This window comes from Engystomops pustulosus, chromosome 4, assembly GCF_040894005.1.
Source record: "Engystomops pustulosus chromosome 4, aEngPut4.maternal, whole genome shotgun sequence".
NCBI classification, from domain to species: Eukaryota; Metazoa; Chordata; class Amphibia; order Anura; family Leptodactylidae; genus Engystomops; species Engystomops pustulosus.
Genome location: NC_092414.1, coordinates 75,809,646 through 75,830,211, shown reverse-complemented (window position 1 = coordinate 75,830,211; position 20,566 = coordinate 75,809,646). Strand labels below are relative to the sequence as shown.

At 41.1% G+C, this 20,566-nt stretch overlaps 1 protein-coding gene across 4 annotated transcripts in view; it reads right to left on the bottom strand.

Moving 5' to 3' along the window:
* The window catches only part of ANO4 (anoctamin 4), a 130,444-nt gene that overhangs the window by 85,240 nt on the left and 24,638 nt on the right, over positions 1-20,566 (bottom strand). The window contains exons 1-2 of one of the 4 annotated variants that reach the window (XM_072146360.1): positions 16,610-16,731; positions 394-594 (exon numbers count right to left, since the gene is read on the bottom strand). In XM_072146360.1, the coding sequence (XP_072002461.1) occupies positions 394-457 (64 nt within the window). In that variant the 5' untranslated portion in view covers positions 458-594; positions 16,610-16,731. Of the gene's footprint in view, positions 1-393; positions 595-2,639; positions 2,703-16,213; positions 16,569-16,609; positions 16,732-20,566 lie in introns of those variants that run through there. The other 3 variants (XM_072146358.1, XM_072146359.1, XM_072146357.1) reach the window with 3 other exon arrangements.

The window sequence follows — 20,566 nt, the reverse complement described above, 5'->3', positions numbered from 1 at the left end:
AGTCCCGGCCCACATTTTGGAATTTTAAAATTACCAGCCTCGGGAGTGATAGGAGCTAAAACAGCAATAAAATTAAGTAAAAGGGGTTAAAAATGATTTTGTGTAAACATCACTAGGGGATTGAAATTTAAGAATTCAATCATTCAATCGCATTCAATCATTCTATGACTTTAAAGTATAATTAAACCTTTGATGCACAGGAACATATTTCTTCAATAGATTATTAAGGTTTATGAGTTTATACAAGTCTTTGTATTATGTGTAGTTGCATATTATACAATCTGTATTTGCATATTTTACATTTTAATGAAATAATCTACAAGGGATCTTCTTATGCAAATTCACTCTTTACAATTGCCCATTCTCAGAAGTTAGAAAAAGAAGAATTTCTACCTGGATAATGAATCTCTGTGTTTCCATTTGAGAGTGCGCACTTGCCAGAAGATGAAGCCTCCATCCTTATTGCCCTTCTGAGGGGTGGGAGAGAGGAATGTCTAACCACTATGTGATCGTTCGGCACAGAATTATTTGCCACACTTTTCCTTTGATGAATCTCCAGTTGATTTTTAGACCCATGAATGGATATACTTATTCCTAAGGAGGGAAAATATACATAATTAACTATGTAACAATAGCATTCAAAGAACAACACAGCAGAATACTAGTAATGCAGAAAGGGTGCAGGTCTTCAGTGGTTTTCGACCAAATCAAACCAAGGACTAATACCGTCCTATGTATAGAGCAACCGAGCACCAGGAAACCTGCCGGACTGTAGGGGAGTCACATGAGAAAGTGATTAGGAAATCCTGGCACCGTATTAAAAGCATCAGACTTTATTTTTCCTTTAAAATCTTATGGCCTGAGAGATGGACAAATCATCCAGAGTATGAAAATCATTCTTAGTCCAAGGCATGGATTGGCTATTTTCAAACTCAAAAAGCATAGGCTTTGTCCATCTCTTGTACCATCAGATTTTAAAGGAAATATAAAATGTGAAACTTTTAATATGGCGCTTGAACGTCATAATCTCTTGCTGATGTCATGTGATGGAATTGTTGAGGGAATAGACCTTAACACATAATGATAACATAAGACTACAGTAAAAACTGGAGATAGTATTTGACATTTTGTTAAAAACAGCTACCCTTTATGAAAAATGAACATTGTATGGCCAAAAGTGGCCAAAAGTAGTATAAGGGCTCACTAGTAGTATAATGGCTGAAAACACATCAGTAATGACCTACCATCATAAACTAGTTATAACTTACATATTAAGTAAACAAATTCATCATAGTTTTTTCTACCCTGCTAAAATTATATCATGACAATAGTGACAATTACTTTAGGAACTTCATATATTTTCAGTACCGGTAGTTTTATTGCTCAGCCAAAGCCACAACTAATGCCTGCACAGCAGCACGATGAGCTGAGTCTACAACAAGTCCTAATAGAGATTTACTGAACATTGTAAACTGTTTAGTCATGCTGATGTAAGGCTTCCTGTTAGCCTTGACCAGCCATATATTTACTAAGCCAGTAAATACATTGATTTACTTAATTTAAAGCGACTCTCATCGGAAGTAGGCACTTTGGAAGCATTTTTTTTTAAGATTCTCTTTTTCTAATCTTCTTCTGTTTATTGACCGTTTCTTTTTGTAACATCCAATAGAGAAGATAAAAATATAATTATGGTTACAGTTGACAAAAAAATCTTTTGAAGGAAATCTACCATCAAAATCCATCATGATAAACCATAGGTACTTCCTCATAGATCCAGGCACTGTGACTGTGGTAATTTTCTTAAATGTGTTATCCATGGCCTCCCTCCTTCTAAAATCCACTTTTAAAGGACATCTACCACCAGGATTATAAACCAAGCATATTCACATGCAGATGTGTGCCCCCTTTAACAATTATGCAGATGATCCTAAAGGGGCTCCATTGCCACCAATGAAGCCTGGAGCCCCTCAGGCTTATTTGCATGATTTTAAAAGCCTTTTTTGTAAAAACCATGGAATAAAAGGCTAAAAGAAAAGCAGTTCCTGCCAGATTGGGCACACATCAGTATGTCAGTGTCAGGTTCACATATTTTTCATCCTGGTGGTAGATGTCCTTTAAAATTGTTCCAAAGAGACTGAGGGGATGCTTTAGCCCTTTTGTGATCTGACTTTACAGACTGTTACACTCTCTCCCCCTACTCCCTCAGCACTTGTGCAGTGAAGTTATTTATGAGTTCTCCTGTGTCTATATTCCTTTATCCCACTGATATGGATTTAAGTTTCACTGTCAAAAAATGTTTGCACAAATAAAGTGTTCCTATACACTTTTTTATCAAGTTTTGGATTTGCAACCCAGAATTCTACTTTGAAAGGAAAATGAATGAATGAATTTTGAGAGGCTATGAATGTGCAATGGAAGAAACTTGAATATGGAACAATGTATACACGGTAGCATTAAAACCATCGGGTCACAGTCTCTGTCTATTCCTATGTGATACAGATGTAAATGTTCATTCATTTTATAAAAATAAACTGGAGATTCAGATACTGATTATTGTATGGAATCGAGAGCAAAGTTAAGTAGAGAACTTTGAGGAGAAATCTGGTAATGATGCAAGCAAGTGAGCAGAGGAGACTGACCTCATGTCTACTCAGGGGTACAAGCCCTGAACTGTGGGTCATATTGTATGTAGTCTATGGATACAAATGGCACTGCTTCAATATTGATCCATAAATAATGGCAGTTATAGTTGACAACTCCCACCAGTGAGAGCACATGCCCCTAAACCAACAAAACATAATATATATAGAATATATAGCTATGTCCCCTGCCATGTGTAAAGTGCTTATGTTGTTTATCTTACCCTCTGTAAGACATCTATCTGTGACATGCTGAGCCCACTGCCAGTATTACAATCAGATTTTGGATCTTGAAGACAGCAGTTTTCCACTGAAATCAATAAATGTTCATTGGCTCGAATAAGTAACCCACCATGTGCCAATGACTTCCCAGTAGCAGGTTGTTGTTTGATCAATCTGACTGTAAGGGATCTGAAATCTAGAGAAAAATCTATATTTTTTTTACTAACTAATATGTTTTTCAGTTTGAGACCATACACTTTGTCTAGTTGGTTAAAGGAAACCTATCACCACGGATCTACCTGTTTAAGGTAGATCCGGTGGTAGGTGCATCTAATCTATGTAAGGATAGCCTATTAAGGATAATCCTTTACTCCACTATATCTTTTATTATCTTTAATCAGGGAATATGCTAATTTTCTAAAGAGGCTACTGGGGCGTGGAGTAACTGGAGCTGAGGCTACACGACGAGGCTACTCCACACCCCAGTAGCCTGTTTGATCCTCCTACCAGAAAGCTTCCGCGTGCAGTTACGAGAAGCTGCCCGCACTCATCCGTGAAACCGGAGTTCTGTGCATGCACAGTTGCTCAGGCCTCAGAGCCAAGATTGTGCATTTCCCAATTAAAGATAATAAATTATATAGTGGAGTAAAGGATTATCCCTAAAAAGGGCTATCCTTACATACATTAGAGGCACCTGCCACCGGATCTACCTTAATAGGTAGATTCGAGGTGGTAGGGTTCCTTTAAACTGCATAACAACCTCAGTTGCGTTACCCCTAGGCGAGCTATGACAAGGTTGCATATGACAAGCCACACATCGAGCATCCTGGACAAATACCCCATCCCCTGCATGATCAGATTGCAAGAAGAAAGGCCAATGCTAGCAATACTCAAATAAACCCTACAGATGCATTGGCCATGATATCAAAGGGGTTATATTGCTGGGAAGGTCATTAACAACTTTGGTTGTTGTTGTAACAGGAGCATCATGCAGCATGATTGGAATCTTGTACATCCAACACATTTACGCTGGGGTTTACAATGGCCTTGTTGTCGCCTTACAGGGCATCTACCACCAGGATGAAGGATAGCAAACCAAGATCACAGAAATACTGGTGTGTGTGTCCTCTGGGGTATCTGCCCTTTGCAACATCCCCCACCAGGGCCTAGCCTTTTCTTGTGGGCCTGGAGGCTGCTTGGGTCCAGAATACCAGAGTGGCTGGCTAGTGCGGCCTTGGGCATGCTATGGTCACGGTGCTTGGTATGGGGACCGGAGGGCTGACCTACAGCCTGGCAGGTCTCCAGCAGGCAGTGTGTGCAATAAATAAGGAGGGAGAGGCTGATGTGCTGGTTTCTCCCTGGGGCAACCCCTGAGGTGTCTGTAGGATGATGGATGGGGAAGCCCATGGTGGTAGACAGCCTTATCCAGGGATCAGACAGAGGCAACATTGTGCAAATCAACTTACAGTTCTTTATTGAACAGCAGGCAATGGCCATGACCGGTGAACAGCAGGTTCTTTGTTGTTGGAGTGGTCATGGAGAGGGGTCGGCAGGAATGGTGTATGCAGCCTGATAGTAGATGCAGGCTGGGATGGTTCAGGGAGAACTGTGCCCAAGGGGAGGAAGCTGCAGTTCTGGGATTGAGTCTCCAGAATTGTCCTGTGTACCAGGCAGTAGGCCTGAGGGACTGGAAGCTCCTGGGATTGATATCTGTGGCAGCACTGACATGTGCTACTCACTCTGTCTCTCTCTAACTGACTCCAAGGAGGAGTCTCTGACTGTGACTGAACCATGTGCATGTGCCAGTTCTGAAGCTGGTATATGTGATTTAATGAAACAGGAATTTAGAAGAACAAGGCTGCTGTAGCTTGTGGGGTGCAGAAAGAGAGTATCAGAGTTACCCTGACCCTATGCTGCTCTCCAATCCAGCAAGGCATAGGCCAGTGGTGGCGAACCTATGGCACGGGTGCCAGAGGTGAAACTCAGAGCCCTTTCTGTGGGCACCCAAGCCCTCACCCCAACACAGAGTTTGCCATATATGACTCAAGGCTTTCTACTGTGCTCCAATACAGCCCAGAATGTGCCATTTTCAGTGCTATTTTAAAGCAACATCCTTGGCTGCCAGGACTGCAGGAGGAGCTAGAAGGTGTGGACAGAGATGGATTGTCATTGGAGCTCCTGCTCTGGGTCTCCTGATTTTTCCTCTTCAGAAGACCCTGGAGGGAAGCTACAATTCAAATTTCTCCATCTTTCTATTGTATTGGTGAACTCAGGAGACCGATACATTTAAAACCTGTGATACAGCAGGGCTAAATAAGTTACTGCTTAAATTGTCATGTTGGCACTTTGCAGGATACAAGTGGGTTTTGGTTGTAGCTTGGGCACTCTGTCCCCAAAACGTTCGCCATCACTGGCATAGGGGCAGGAAGCCAGAACCAAGCCAGATAACAAAAGGCTGTGGGCATTATATTTGATACCTGTGCTTTTCATGTAATATTCACCTTTGAACTGCAGAGAGGGAAGTGTTGCTGGTGATTTACCCATTACACAATATTTATTGAAAGACCATAAGTCAAATTACAAACACCATATACTGCATCACAGCACAGACAACACAATATATAATAAATTAAGATTCACTCTTAGCATTAACACAGGAATATAATAATAATGCTACACTTACACACTGCTCGGTCAATGAACCTGACTAAACACACATGGCATTTCAATTACGCCAATGACCAAGTGTAAATTTGGGAAAGGGTGTGGGGAGAAAGGGGAGAGGGTGGGGGGATCACTGGTCCGAAGCTTTATTGAAATACGGACACACAAGGGGGCAAAATAGGAAGGGAAACCTGCCAAAAGTCCACTGCCTGGTTTGCTCGATTTGCATAATATATGTGAAACCCATTATACAATCTATGCAATTTCTTGGGTCTGCAGGGACCATAGTGGCCCAACACCGATGTTCCAAAGATACCAAGGGTCGGAAAGAAAGAGTTGTCCTTACCGAGACTACCAATTAAGGCCACCGTGTAGGTGTGTGGAGTCTTATAGCCATGGATGCTCCACTAGGGGATTCTGGGGAAATATGCAAGTTTTCCAGGATGGGATAAGGAAAAGCACACCTCTTTTAGCTATCTTGTAAGGCTCCCTTGGCATCAAGCATGACCTACAAGAGGCCTTATGACATAATGCGGGATTAAAACCAAACCAGTCTATCCATTCCAGAAGGAATAGTTGTGGTTTGATTTTATTCCCGCATCATGGCATAAGGCCTCTTGTAGGTCACGCTTGATGTCAAGGGAACTGCTTTACAAGGGAGCTAAAAGAGGCGTGGTTTTCCTTATCCCATCCTGGAAAACTTTGCATATATTTCCAAAGATGCCAACACAGTTTAAAGCTATGGGACAGCAAGGAGAAATAGCATCTTTCCTTTTACATTTAGAGCTATGTTTAAGCTCTTTCTGGTCCCTATAGACATGATAAACTTTAGAGGCATAAACATAAAAGATGTTTAAACAAAGATTAATAATGTATTATCTTTTTTTATGATCAAAAAATAAAGCTAAATATAATGTGGTTATATTTTCAGTTAATAACACATATACAATACACAAACATATTTAACCATACTATGTCTGTCGATGATTGTACCATAAATACCAAATAGCCTTACAGGTTCAGTGAAACTCTAGTACAAAAAAAAAACTCTGATCCCTTGGGAAATTACAGTATGAAGTTGTTTCTCTCACTGCCAAGACCTTATTCAGACATCATAAAAAAAAATTGGTAGTCTTCCTGTGCTATTCCAAAACCATCAATTTCTGCCCCTCAGTGTTTTCATACAGTTTCTAATAACCTCTTGTACATTATTAACCAAAATTGAACTTACAACTGTATACCCAAGACATATCATGTATAGTTTGTGCCTGAACATTTATGCATTTGTATCCACTTACATAAAACTTCCCCATCATTATCACTATTTGAAAAATCTATGTCCATACAATTTTATTACACACCAAGCAACAGATTATTTATGCAGGATGCTACTTTGTCTTATTTACCATCAATGAATGGGCAACTCCATTAAACAGCTTTTCCATGCTAGAAATATTGCTGACCTGGATGGGTCATCAATAACAGATTCATGAATGTACAGCAGCTAGCACCCCAAAGATCAGCTGTTCTCTGCAGCTGATAAACAGAGAATAGAACAGGAAGCAGACAGCTTTAAACTGCAATGACACGGTTCAGCCACTACACAGATAATGGAGCTGTGCCACTCTCTACTGTTATACTCCAACTAATGCGTCATTGATGACCTATTCTATGGATATGTTGTTAATATTTTAAGTCCGGAAAACACAAACATTCAAACTGTACAGCAATATTCATAATTAAATTATCACATGACTTAACTGTATAATAATAATTTTCTTACTCTTTTTTTAACAATCCTGACAATTTAGGTAGACAACTTACACTACAGGTCTTATTCCAGTCCCAGCTATGCAGACGTAGACTCGACTACTAGAGGAAAAGCGTAACACGCCGAACATAAAATAAACACTGATGCTGCACATGCTGAGTAGCTGAGCTCCTCGCTCTCCGATGTGCTATTGATCACTACGCAGTGTAATAAACAAGGTGCTTACATTCACAGACCACAGAATTAATGCATACGTCATGTTGCAAGGAAATAAATTATGAATTAAGAACAAGGTGAGGAATACAATCAGCTGAATATAGAACCCAAGCAATACACAACGTCTCCTGACACTGTACGTTTCCTACAGATATTGAGCTATCAGCAGCTTTGGTAAAAAAAAAAAAGTACATTATGTGATTTTATTTCTAACATTGTGAAAAAAGAGAACTCAATTCATCTACATGTAACTATTATTTTCTGCTTCAAAAATGCACATTAGCTTGGAAAGCCTGACAGCTTCTGTCTAGAAGTGACATTCAGAGGCCCTTTGCTTGTTGACTTTCGTTAAGTGGATCTGCAGTAGCATTTTAATGGCGCGTCAATATCAGAGAGTATTGGCTTTAAAAACAAACCGTGTCCTTCTGCCGATCATGCAGAACTGACATGGAGAAAAAACATTATGTCATAATCAATACTTCTGTTTTACAAGGATGGTTAAATATTCTGATTAAAATATACAATAGTGCAAAGAGAAAAGTAAAACATTAGTAAATCACTTCAGTACAGGGGTTGGGAACCTATGGCTTGCAAGCCAGATGTGGCTCTTTTGATGGCCGCATCTGGCTCACAGACAGGGCTCCTATCCAGGGACAGATTAACGGGGGGCGTGTGGGGCATGCGCCCTGGAAGGCCACATGGGGGGTGATTGATGTTACTGGGCAGGGGGTGATGTTACTTTGTGGGGGGTTGATTGATGTTACTTAGTGGGGGGTTGATTGATGTTACTGGGGGGGGTGATGTTACTGGGCAGGGAGGGGGGTGATTGATGTTACTTAGTGGGGGGTTGATTGATGTTACTGGGGGGGTGATGTTACTGGGCAGGGAGGGGGATGATTGATGTTACTGGGTGGTGGGGTGATGTTACTTGTTAGGGGGGGTGATATTACTGTGCGAAGGGGTGATGTTACTTGTTAGGGGGGGTGATTGATGTTACTAGGCAGGGGGTGATGTTACTTGGTAGGGGGGGAATGATGTTACTGAGCATGGGGGGGGGTGATGCTACTAGGCAGGCAGGTGATGTTAATCAGCAGGGGGAGTTGATTGATGTTACCCTGTGTAGATGTAGTACTGGGGGTTGGTGGCTGTATGTAGATGTATTACTGGGGGGTTGGCGGCTGTATGTAGATGTATTACTGGGGGGTTGGCGGCTGTATGTAGATGTATTACTGGGGGGTTGGCAGCTGTATGTAGATGTATTACTGGGGGGTTGGCAGCTGTATGTAGATGTATTACTGGGGGGTTGGTGGCTGTATGTAGATGTATTACTGGATGTACCTAATGTAAATTATCTATTTTACAACAAATTACCATTGTTTCTGTCCAGTTGTGGCTTAGTACAACAGGGAGGAACATTTTTTGCTGTACTAATGACTGCTGAAGCGGTTGTTCTGTCAGTGTACCTTTAAACTTATTGGGGGTCATTTACTAAGGGCCCGATTCGCGTTTCTCCGACATGTTACCCGAATATTTCCGATTTGCGCCGATTTCCCTTGAATTACCCCGGGATTTTGGCGCACGCGATCGGATTGTGGTGCATCGGCGCTGGCATGCACGCGACGGAAATCGGGGGGCGTGGCCGAACGAAAACCCAACGGATTCCGAAAAACCGCCGCATTTAAAAAAAAAGTTGTCACGGGACTTGCACTTACCTTCACTAGGAATAGGCCGGTGAACTTGAGTGAATTTCGGCGGGCCTCGGGAACTTCAGCGCAGCAGCGCCACCTGGTGGATGTCGGAGGAACTACCTTAGTGAATCCCGGCCGGACCCGAATCCTCCGCATGGACCGGGTAAGTAAATCTGCCCCATTGTACAGATCTCGCAGAATTATATTTTAAAATAAGTGGCACTTATGGCTCTCTCAGCCAAAAAGGTTCCTGACCCCTACTTTAGTGCATAATGTACTATGGGTGATCATTCCAAGTGATGGATTTTCATAGGCCTTTTATGCATCACACAACTATGCATTTACACAACTAGAACACAAGATTAAAATGAAGATTAGAACAAAAATGCAAAACGGTCCCCAACATTTTCTCAGTTAAACTACCAGTATCCTAAGGTATGGTATGAAATATTCTTTTTAGCATTCACCCTTTTACATCCATAAAATGCTACAAAAAAATTCCTCCAAAGGCATATGCAATGCCTTCACAATACTCACAGTGGGACTGTCAAAAGAATTCTTAGTTTCCTCACTACTTTCCAATGGGAAATTTTGTAACATTTTTCAAAGTTCCATTTAAAATATAACTTTTTCATACATCATCTCTAGTTTTACAATGTCAACTGGTGAATACAATTATTGGATCAGTTCTGAATAGTTAATGACAAACAGGTAATAGTTATCATAATGATGTAAAAGGAAAAAGTGACAGCTTTATCAGCACAATACATAGGAACTCACGAAGGAAGAATGATTTCTCGGTAATGACATACTGGATGTAGACGTGTAAAATGCTCATAGAAATGATAAATGAGCGACAAATGATTGCAGCACATGCATTAGAAGCAATACACGTTACCTAGTAAATGGGTATTTATGGCTGTTATCAGGGCATTGTTACTATATTGGATACTGTGGGGGCCCTATCTTAGCTACAGAGCCCATGTGACTATTTTGTCTACAGTGGTGGCACTGTTCCTGCATTTGCTATTTTGGGGGCCTTGCAACTATATTGGCTACTGTGGGGGGCACTTTGACTATATTTGCTAATGTGGGGGCCCTGTTACTATAATAGCAACTGTGAAGGCTCTCTGACCACTGATCATGAGATCATTAAAATGTCCACACCAAGTAGAAATCATCTGTTTTTCATGTGGTTTTTTCATGTTTCATTACAACAGTACACATGATGTGCTCCCTCTATTAGCCAATAGTAATAAATATAAAAGATATTCTCTAATTTTTTTTAGAAATGAGGAAAACATTCCTGAAAAATCCTCAAAATAATAGAAAATAATTTACATACATTTAAAGAAAAACTTTTTTTGCCTAAAATTACTGAAAAGCCACATTTTTGTTTTGCTTGTTGACTATTTAAACACAGATTAAATAAGAATAAGGCAAACAAGGGGCTTTATATGTACACGATTGTTATTGGTATGGAAAAGTGTGATTTTAGTACCCCTCCTACCTAGCTCATAATTTTTGCACATCTTTGTTTCACCATGCAGAGAAAATAGCAATAATTAAAAAGAAACAAAATCACGAGGGATAAGTCAAGCTGCAGAGCCGAAAGCATGGCAAACTGTGTGAACATATCTTTATGAGGGCAACCAATCTAGTATTAAACAGGGAAGGCACAGCAATTTCCCAGGAGCCTCCTGTCAGTCACTCAACAGACACATTAAGCAATTGTATAATGTGTTCCACAGAGGCCTAGAAAAGTATTACACATTGTAAAATAAAAGATCTCAGCCACAACAGCTAAACATCTACATTTATACAATGTTCTCTTATCCAAAGAACTTAATACTAATTAAAATGTAACAACTGCAACATTGCTCAAAGCTCTGCAATAAAACCACAAACCGCAGACATTATTTCATTCTATTAGTAACGCATAGCTCCCAACCGTCCCGATTTTGACGGGATTTTCCCGTTTTTCGTACCTCTGCCCCGCGTCACGGGCAGCTATGATATTGTCACGGATTTCCCCCCCAGGTCCCGCTGTGTCCCGGCTCTGTGTCCGCATAGTAAATACATTGAAAGTCTGAACTCACAGTACAGAATGGCTTCTACAGACATCGGCAGGGAATCCTTTTCAGAGAAGTGTCGGCTTAGTGGAGAGAGCAGGGACCACGTCATCAGCTCAGATCTCTATCTGTCCATATTTGGTCTCCAGGTCTTCCCCAGACACAAGCTCTTTATATAATTAAATTAAATAAAGCTTTGGCCAGGCTGAGATTCGAACCTGGCACCCTCTGCACCATAGACAGGAGCCTAACTAACTGAGCTATAAGCCCAGTGATACAGAGCTGGGGATTTCTGGTAAGTAAGAAGTGTTATCTGCCATTTACACTGTGACACAGACTAATGCACTGATATATAGAGAGGGATCTTCTCAGAGATTATTATTGTAATTATTGAGACTATTATTATTATTATTTTATTATTATGGAGATGATTATTAATAATGGTAAAAATAATAATAATCATCTCAATAATAATAATAATAATAATAATAATAGTCTCAATAATTACAATAATCTGAGAAGATCCCTCCCTATATACCAAGGCAGTATATAGTCATAGTTCTTAGTTACCAAAATTCTCCACTTGTTAATCACTGAGGCTATAGCTCAGTTGGTTGAGGCGCTGTGTTATTATTGTACATGGACACTGCAGGTTCTGGGTTCAAATCCCTATGAGGATAATTTTTTTTTTTTTTTTTAAATTATGATTTTTATTATTTTTAATATGGCTAAAATTTGGGGCGTGGCCAGGGAGTGATTGGGGGTGTGGCTTAGGGGGATCGCCGCGGCACGCTACGCGTGCCGCCATTTTGTCCCTCTTTCCTTTTCCCAAATGTTGGGAGGTATGGTAACGTAAGTAACGGCCACACAAAAATAAGTCTGACTATGAGTATAAATGCTAATTTTACAGATAAATGTTACAACGAAATGTAATAATGCATTTTAAAATCATGTTTCTTACCTGAATAAAACTGCATAAAAATGATCATTTGTGTAAGTCAAGTTTGAGCACTATGTCCCCAAAGGCAACAGAAAGGTCTCAATAACATGTAATTGTAGCTTGACCGCAACTTATTATGCTGTTCACAAGTTATTGTCTACCTAGGCATGGCATCCCCCTCTTCTTGAGGATGGCTCTTAGGCCATTGAGGTTCTGGGTTGCAAAGTTATAAGTCTGATCCCATAGATTTTCAATGGGATTAGGGTCTGGAGACAATGCAGCCCCCCCCCCCCCCATTTTAGGTCTCCAGTTGCCATATCCTAATAATGAAACTTTCGATGAGTTTGCACATTGTTGAACATGAGGATTAAATTGTGTTGTTCATGCAGAGGCACAATGACTGATAATATTCAATTAGTTTGGGCTTGTAGGGCAATGTTGTATGACTAGGCACATCTGCCCACACCTTAGCACCACTGTGAATAGCTTGTCTGGTGACAATAGCTAATGTACGATGTTCTCCTTGACATATCCAATATCCATCATCTCAGCTCAGTGTGAATTGACTTGTATCAGTTAACAGCACAGAAAGATTGGCCCATTTAAAAAGATGACTCAAGTGTCTGGTAGTGTTGTCTTGTACATTTTGCCGGTTGTCTATTACGGTGGCTCAAAGGTTAGCACTACAGCCTTGCTGCACTGGGGTCCTGGGTTCATATCCCATCCAGCTGAACATCTGCAACGAGTTTGGAAGAGTGTGTGCTTGGGTTTCCTCCGGGTCCTCCGGTTTCCTACCACACACCAAAACGTACTGGTAGGTTGATTAGATTGTGAGCCCCCATTGGGACAGGAACTGATTTGGAAATCTCTGTGTAGCGCTATATAAATAAAGGAATTATTATTACACATACTATGCTGATGTAAATGGTTTTGAACCTCCTCCCACCTCCCTACAATGTGACTGAAATTGTGTAGCATTTATCATCTGGTTCCACAGGGCATTGTTCACAGTGACACTTCTTTGCCATTCTGTGAATCTTCCAGTCTCTCTGCATCTATGTTGCAACCTGCTGATGACACAGGGTGACACTCTAAGCTCAGAGGCCTCTTCCAAATTCAGAGGCCACTTTCAAAAACACCCTGCTTAAAACCCCATAATGGCGAGTCACTGTTAACCAATTGTTAGGTGTAGCCTAGGTCACAAGAAGCGTCATGATGTTAAAATATGAACATCATGATGAGGAGGACTGTTTAAATACCAATTTCAATTGAAATGTATTAGGCAATGCATGGATCAATCACCTGTTGTAAATTATTTCTGTTAAGCTCCTTGTAAGGCTAAGTTCACACTATCGTTCAAACCTCCATTAAAAATAAGTAAAGAATGAAGGTTTAAGGTATCAGTTAAAATTCCCTTAGGCCTCATAGCCCAAGCCTACCAGCATAGGTTTTTTAGGCTAAGGTCTACAGGGGTCAAACTATGAACATGGGTCTCTTTTTGAATAGCATCATGGGTCTCTGTTGTAAAACTGTTATATCCACTACCTTATTACTGAACTTACTTATAGTCTTACTATATCCCTAACGGTGAACAACATCCCAGATCTACTAAGAGGCTCTGGCTCTGTTTAGACCTGGTGGAAATTTTAGGTATATTCTCAGTTGGTTTTCCAGTTGAGACTATAGAAAATACGGCAGGTTCACTTAAAGCGACACTTCATTGGCGGTTTGGAACTGCGGGAAAAGTGAGAAGGTGATGACAGAACTGCAATATCTTTGGAGCTCATCCTGCTGGACCCACCATTCTTACTGTACAGAGAGACCCTGGAGAGAAGCAACAATGATTTTGTCTGAATTTGTCCTCCTTCTTTCAACTGTACTTGTCGCTTCAGCAGACATACTGTATACTATTGAAAGACGAGGAAGTAAAAATTTGCAATAACTTACTGCTTAAAATTCCACGTTGGCATTTCTAGGTAAATAAGTGGATATTGGTTGTTGTTTTGGCACTTGGTCTCTAAAAGGTTCGCCATCACTAGGCTAGGGGATGACCTTGCTTTTTTTGTATGTCCTGGAATGGCCAGATTATCATAAAAAAGGACTTCAAATGAAAAATATTCAATTGAGCCAGAGGCGCTCTGGTCTAAATCACCCAAGTGCCTCTAGGTAAGACTGCCTGATAATGTATACCCCCATGTTCATGTCCCGCTAGCCGATTCGCAGACATCTACCATCAGACCAGTAAATCTGATGCTGGATGTCCTTTAATACATGCCTCCTCCCCAAAAAACTGTTAAAAATGCATAGTAAATGCCTCTTGAAGAACTGTTTGAGAAAAAGCTGGTAAAAGGTAAATAAAGTAAAAAAGTAAACTGTACTTTGTAATAATAATAAATTAGTAACAGAAGGCACTCATTACAGCACTTTCATGCTCCAGCTGTTGCTGTAATATGCAACCCTGGAAACCAAAACTGTTGCAACTACAAATACAAATGTCCATTGGTTATTTTAAGCTAAAAAGCTTCAAAACATATGAGTTTATTTGTAGACGTTAGTCCTTTAAACAATAGCACAGACAATTACACCCCAATGCATCACGTCACTTATGATCAAACGGGGGGTTTCTCATGGAAAATGTATCCACTGGATATTGCGTAAATATCTTACTGGGGGAGCTATGCTTTTTTCATAACCCCTACAGAAGTAAATGGAGAGAATATTCATTGCCATGTCAAAGCAGCTGCAAGAGGGTTCCTATTCTACAATTTGGTGTGGGTACCGGATGTGGCACCTGCAACTTTCTGACTTCTATAGTATATCCTCAAACAGTTGAAAGAAATTAACCTCAGATATTCCATATATCCCAACTATTATTCCATTTTTAATTTTGTCAGGAGCTAATGATTTTTATAATATTAATTTTACGCAAGTACTGTACTAATATATATAATATCCTAAAAAAATTCCATTGAATTTTGATGTAAATCTTTTTTTTTTCTTCTGTTTTGAGACTACTAATGGCAAATATCACAGCTCCTATAGGGGTTGTTACCGATCTCTACCATAACCTGTGATTATAAATCTCTCTACCTTTTCAGTGATTTTGGAGATGGAGAAGTGCTCATGCATAGCAATACAGGTTGAGGTTTGTGTTCACCTGAATGACATCCATAAATCATAGAATCATTATTAATTTTTAAGAATTTACTGGGTCTCCCACAATAAGGATAAATACATGGTTTATATTCTTTATTATTTGTTACTATACCTCTATCTCACACTGGATGGTTGTACCATGGTGAACAAAGGGGAGGGCATAAATATTAGCCTAGCTCCCCTCATCTCTCCAGTAAACTGCAATGATGTAATCTTCTAGGTCTGCGTCACATGAAAACAATTCCATGTGTGTTACTGACTACTGAGTAATGTCATGAGAAAGCCCAGCACACCTCCTGACTGCAGAATTCACTCCCATAACGGATAAGATTAACTATTACATTCCATAAATTTACTGCAGTTTTGTTTAAATTGCATCACTTCATTACACGTTTTCACCTGATGTAACACCAAGATAAAAAATGTTATGAAAAATTGTTACTTTCCCAAATAAAAACACAGCAGAGAGATACATGATAGTAAACACTCCTATGTGTGCACATACATGTATGTAATGGTATGGTATAAATATATGCTTCCATGCAGACATTAATCATAAATCCCTTATAGAAGCCATATAAAGTACTTTATGGGTTACATTATGACGCTCTTTAATAATGCTAATGTTTTAATGCATGCACACAGCTTAATCTAGACATGAAAAACATTATTGCAGTGATGGTTTAAATTACTGAGAAAAAAAAGCTTTATTCCTGAGATGTCAAATCTACATAACAATACATTTCCCTCCAGAGCTAATGAATGAAGGTCATAGAGACAAGGAGGAGAGGGATATAATGTGCTGCAGCAGAGCTGAGCACATATCCTACCATTCCAGCACTCACCATAGGAGCAGAGAATCCACACACAGGCACACAGGACATCTCTCCTCTACTTCTACTGGACAAATAGCATCTGCAGTCATGTCAGGAGCATCCAGGGTGACTGGGCACACACAAGCTGGAAATCTTCACTCAAGTCACCACCTGCAGTACTTACTACCAGAGCATCCAGCTACAGCATATAATAGAATATGCTATAATAAGGGCTCATTATATAGAATAAGCAAGAAGGAGATTGAGGAATCCTGATCCATGTGGCTGAGCTACTCTGTAAGATACCATCAGTATTCTTAGTCAGTCCCTGGAAACATCCAATCAAGAAGAAGTGAGCAGTGTCAGCATGACGATGGACCAGAAAAAAAACCCCACACTGACTGCAGAGCATCAAAGCTGCTTTACCTAGTACTGCCTGGAATAGGAACACAGGCTTCTTCCCTGTGCACACAATCTTCCTGGCACTACATCAATGTCATCAGCTCCTGCATTGTCATCACAAGTCTCAGGCACCAGCTCATGCATCTAGATGTAGCCTGAGTGCATGGGTCAGAGGTGCTTATCCCTGACTGCTCAGCACTGCAGTGCTCCAGTCTATAAGGTACAGTAGCAATGGCAAAACAAGGGAGCATTCTGCGGACAGCAGAGGTCACACATGATTTCAGAGCAATGCCCTTTCCCCTCTGAAACATAGCATTTTTATGCAGTAAAAAGTATTCCAGTAGCAAAGTATTTATGAATATTTACAGAGGCGCAGTAAACAGTTCTGATAGGGATATATTGCTCGACCTATATTGAATTTGGCTACCCTTTGACCATTCCCTTTGAGGCCAGAGCTAACAATTCCATTCAGACTTTAAAGGGCATCTACCACCAGGATAAAGGATTGTAAACCAAGCACACTGACATACTGGTGTGTGCCCCCTCTGGTGGGATCTGCTCTTCTTTTAGCTTATTATTCTCTGGGTTTTTTTTTTTTACAAAGAGAAGGCTTTTAACCTTATCCAAATGAGCCTGAGGGGCTCTTGGCTTCATTGGTGTTTATGAAGCCTGGAGCCCCTCCGGCTCATTTTTTTTTTTTCTTAAAAACAAGAGCATAGGAAACTTAAAGAAGAGCAGATTCTGCTAGAGGGGGGCACACACTAGTATATCAGTGTTTTTGGTTCACAATCCTGGATTCTGATTTCCTTTTAGAGATAATAGCATTAAAGATTGAGATATCTTGCCACATTTGTTTGAGATGGGCCAGCAGGAGCCTACATCTGCCCTACATCCTAGTGAGAAATAAATATGCACCCTTGGTCAAAACTGTTTATTTTGGTGTTTAGACGAAAATAAAATGTACTTTTTATGAGGGACCAAAAATCGTTCATAGACAAAATGGGCACTACAGGATTGACATGGGTGTTTGGTGTTCTCCACCATGATGACCTTTATTTGTGTGTGTACCCTCACTTTAATGACAAGATTTATCTACTTTGTCCACATGAAAGTCACATGGTCATGTTTTCCATGAGGAATATTTTCCGTGCCTACTGTCACTTTCATTTCTAACATAAGAAAAGAAAAATATAAGGCAGTCTTCTACTTCAAATTAATCAGTTAAACTTCATTTGCTTAACCTTTATTTGTAAAGAATCACTGAAGTGTAACATGTATTACCAATTTAAAATGTCTTTAGATTTTATATGTAAGGGTTAAACTTTCCTCCAGCTGCCGTAAATTCCTTCATTTCTTCACTACCCATATGTGGTCACATGTATGTCTTTTTTCTTTATTCTTTTATGGTCATGTCCAACTAGATGCACAGACATTCTCTTCCAAGTATGCTCATGTCCAGCTACACGACCACCCACCCCAGAGTTATGATAAAGACATACTTTATGTGTATCTGTATGTATGCAGTATCTATTCAACTTAAAATGAATAAGTAGCAATTTGGTTGTTAAAGGAGTAGGAAGAATATTATTGCATATACCAAATTACTCTCAATTTCTTTGTAGAAAACTACTTATCAGTAACACCAATAACTATATATTTTCAACTGTTGAAAAGGTTGAAATCTACTACAGACCTAACCACCCCATGTGCTGCAAAAAATTGTTTTGGTTTAGACTGCTTTAACACTTAGCCATCATCTTTAAAGGAAACCTACCACCACAAATCTACCTATAAAGGTAGATCGGGTGGTAGGTGAATCAATGGGACGTGAGGATAGCCCTTTTAAGGGCTAATCCTCGCGTCCCCGCACTTTTTTGTAAACTTTTATTATCCTAATATGTTAATTTTGTTATGCGGCTACTGGGGTGTGGAGTAGCCGCATCTGAGGCGGCTACCCCACGCCCCGGTAGCCACTTTACCCCTCCTACTCACCATGTTCGGCGCGCAGCTGCTCGTAGCTGCGCGCCCTCGTCCGCCGATCCTGCCGTCTGCGCATGCGCAGAACAGCAGGCCCGCGCCTGCGCGGTCACTGCTCCGAAGCCGGGGCTGCACAGGCACGGGCCTGCTGTTCTGCGCATGCGCAGACGGCAGGATCGTCGGACGAGGGCGCGCAGCTACGAGCAGCTGCGCGCCGAACATGGTGAGTAGGAGGAGTAAAGTGGCTACCGGGGCGTGGAGTAGCCGCCTCAAGTAACCTCAGATGCGGCTACTCCACGCCCAAGTAGCCGCATAACAAAATTAACATATTAGGGTAATAAAAGTTTACAAAAAAGTGCGGGGACGTGAGGATTAGCCCTTAAAAGGGCTATCCTCACGTCCCATTGATTCACCTACCACCCGATCTACCTTTATAGGTAGATTTGTGGTGGTAGGTGCCCTTTAAGTTATCTGGAGGCAAGCTGTAATAGATACGCAGTAATTCTGAATATACTTCAATACACTGTAATATACTGCAATAAAGTAACATCAACTGAAAACACATAGGGGATTATTTACTAAGGGTCCGCGGACGCACTTTCATCAGACTTCCGATGTTTTCACAGCTTTGTCATATGGGATCAGATTTTGGCGGAGCTGCGCCGGCTTTCATGCAAAATAAATCGGGGGGGGGGGGTGCCTCGGACGATCCGACTGATTCGGTCTGAGCACGGGATTTAACTTCAAAATTGTGTCGCAAGATCAAGCACTTACATGCACCAGGAAGAAGAAGGTGAACTCCGGTGGACCTGAGCAGGGAAGCAACATATGCAGGATATTGGGCGCACGATCTTAGTGAATAGCGGCAGAGTTCATGATCATTGGACAATGCACTTTCTGTGAACTCCTCCGGACAGGTAAGTAAATGTGCCCCATTGTCTGCATAACCTTCATTGCTAGGTTTAGGTGAGATTTGGCTACCAGGGAGATGTATGCAGACAGAATGGTTACATTGAGAGTACTTTATAAGTCTCTTATACATGCTTATATCATAATATTTCATATAGATTAATATGCTCATACTTTGCAAACAATGTTTTATTAATCAAATCCTTATTGGACATAATAAAACATTTCAAAATGTGTATAATGCATATGTAATGCATTGAGCACTATCATTTATATATTTTCATGCATTATTCAGGTAATTATCAGTAATAATCATGGCTGCATTATAGTGAAGGCCACAAGGCCCTCACCAACTTACTGCTACTGGGGGCCCCACCAACCGCAATGATAGCAGGCAGACACAAGACCAGTGTGTATACAGGAGGAGGGGGGCAGTGTGTATACAGAAGGAGGAGGGGGGCAGTGTGTATACAGGAGGAGGAGGGGGGCAGTGTGTATACAGGAGGAGGAGGGGGCAGTGTGTATACAGGAGGAGGAGGGGGGCAGTGTGTATACAGGAGGAGGAGGGGGCAGTGTGTATACAGGAGGGGGGGGCAGTGTGTATGCAGGAGGGGGGATGTGTACACGGGAATGGGGGGGGCAGTGTGTCCATGCGGGGAAGGGGGGGCAGTGTGACTACTGGAGGGTGGCCCATAAAGGGGCCCACTAGAGCTCTGTCACCCAGGGGCCCACTAAAACCTGGAGCCGGCCCTGCTCTTGGAGCACAAGTGTCGGGCCCGGCCTGGAGCTCCAACAACTACAATGATAAGATGTGCATAAAAGTGATTCTGCCATGCAATGTGGTGATGGTATTGCACTCCTGGGTTCTCTGGCACAGTAGGAGGAGGCCTTGAGTTCTGTAGGGCCATCTATGTGCTGGAGCTATGGCCTAAGTGCTCTCAAAGAGGGCTTAGTGCCACCACTAGTGCCATAGGTTCGCCAACACTGGAATATAACCTCCACAGGGAGTAATAAGGTAAAGGGAGGGACTTCAAAGGACTTGACAGATGCTGCTTACATTCAACAGGCACCAAGGATCACACTTCAGAAACAAAG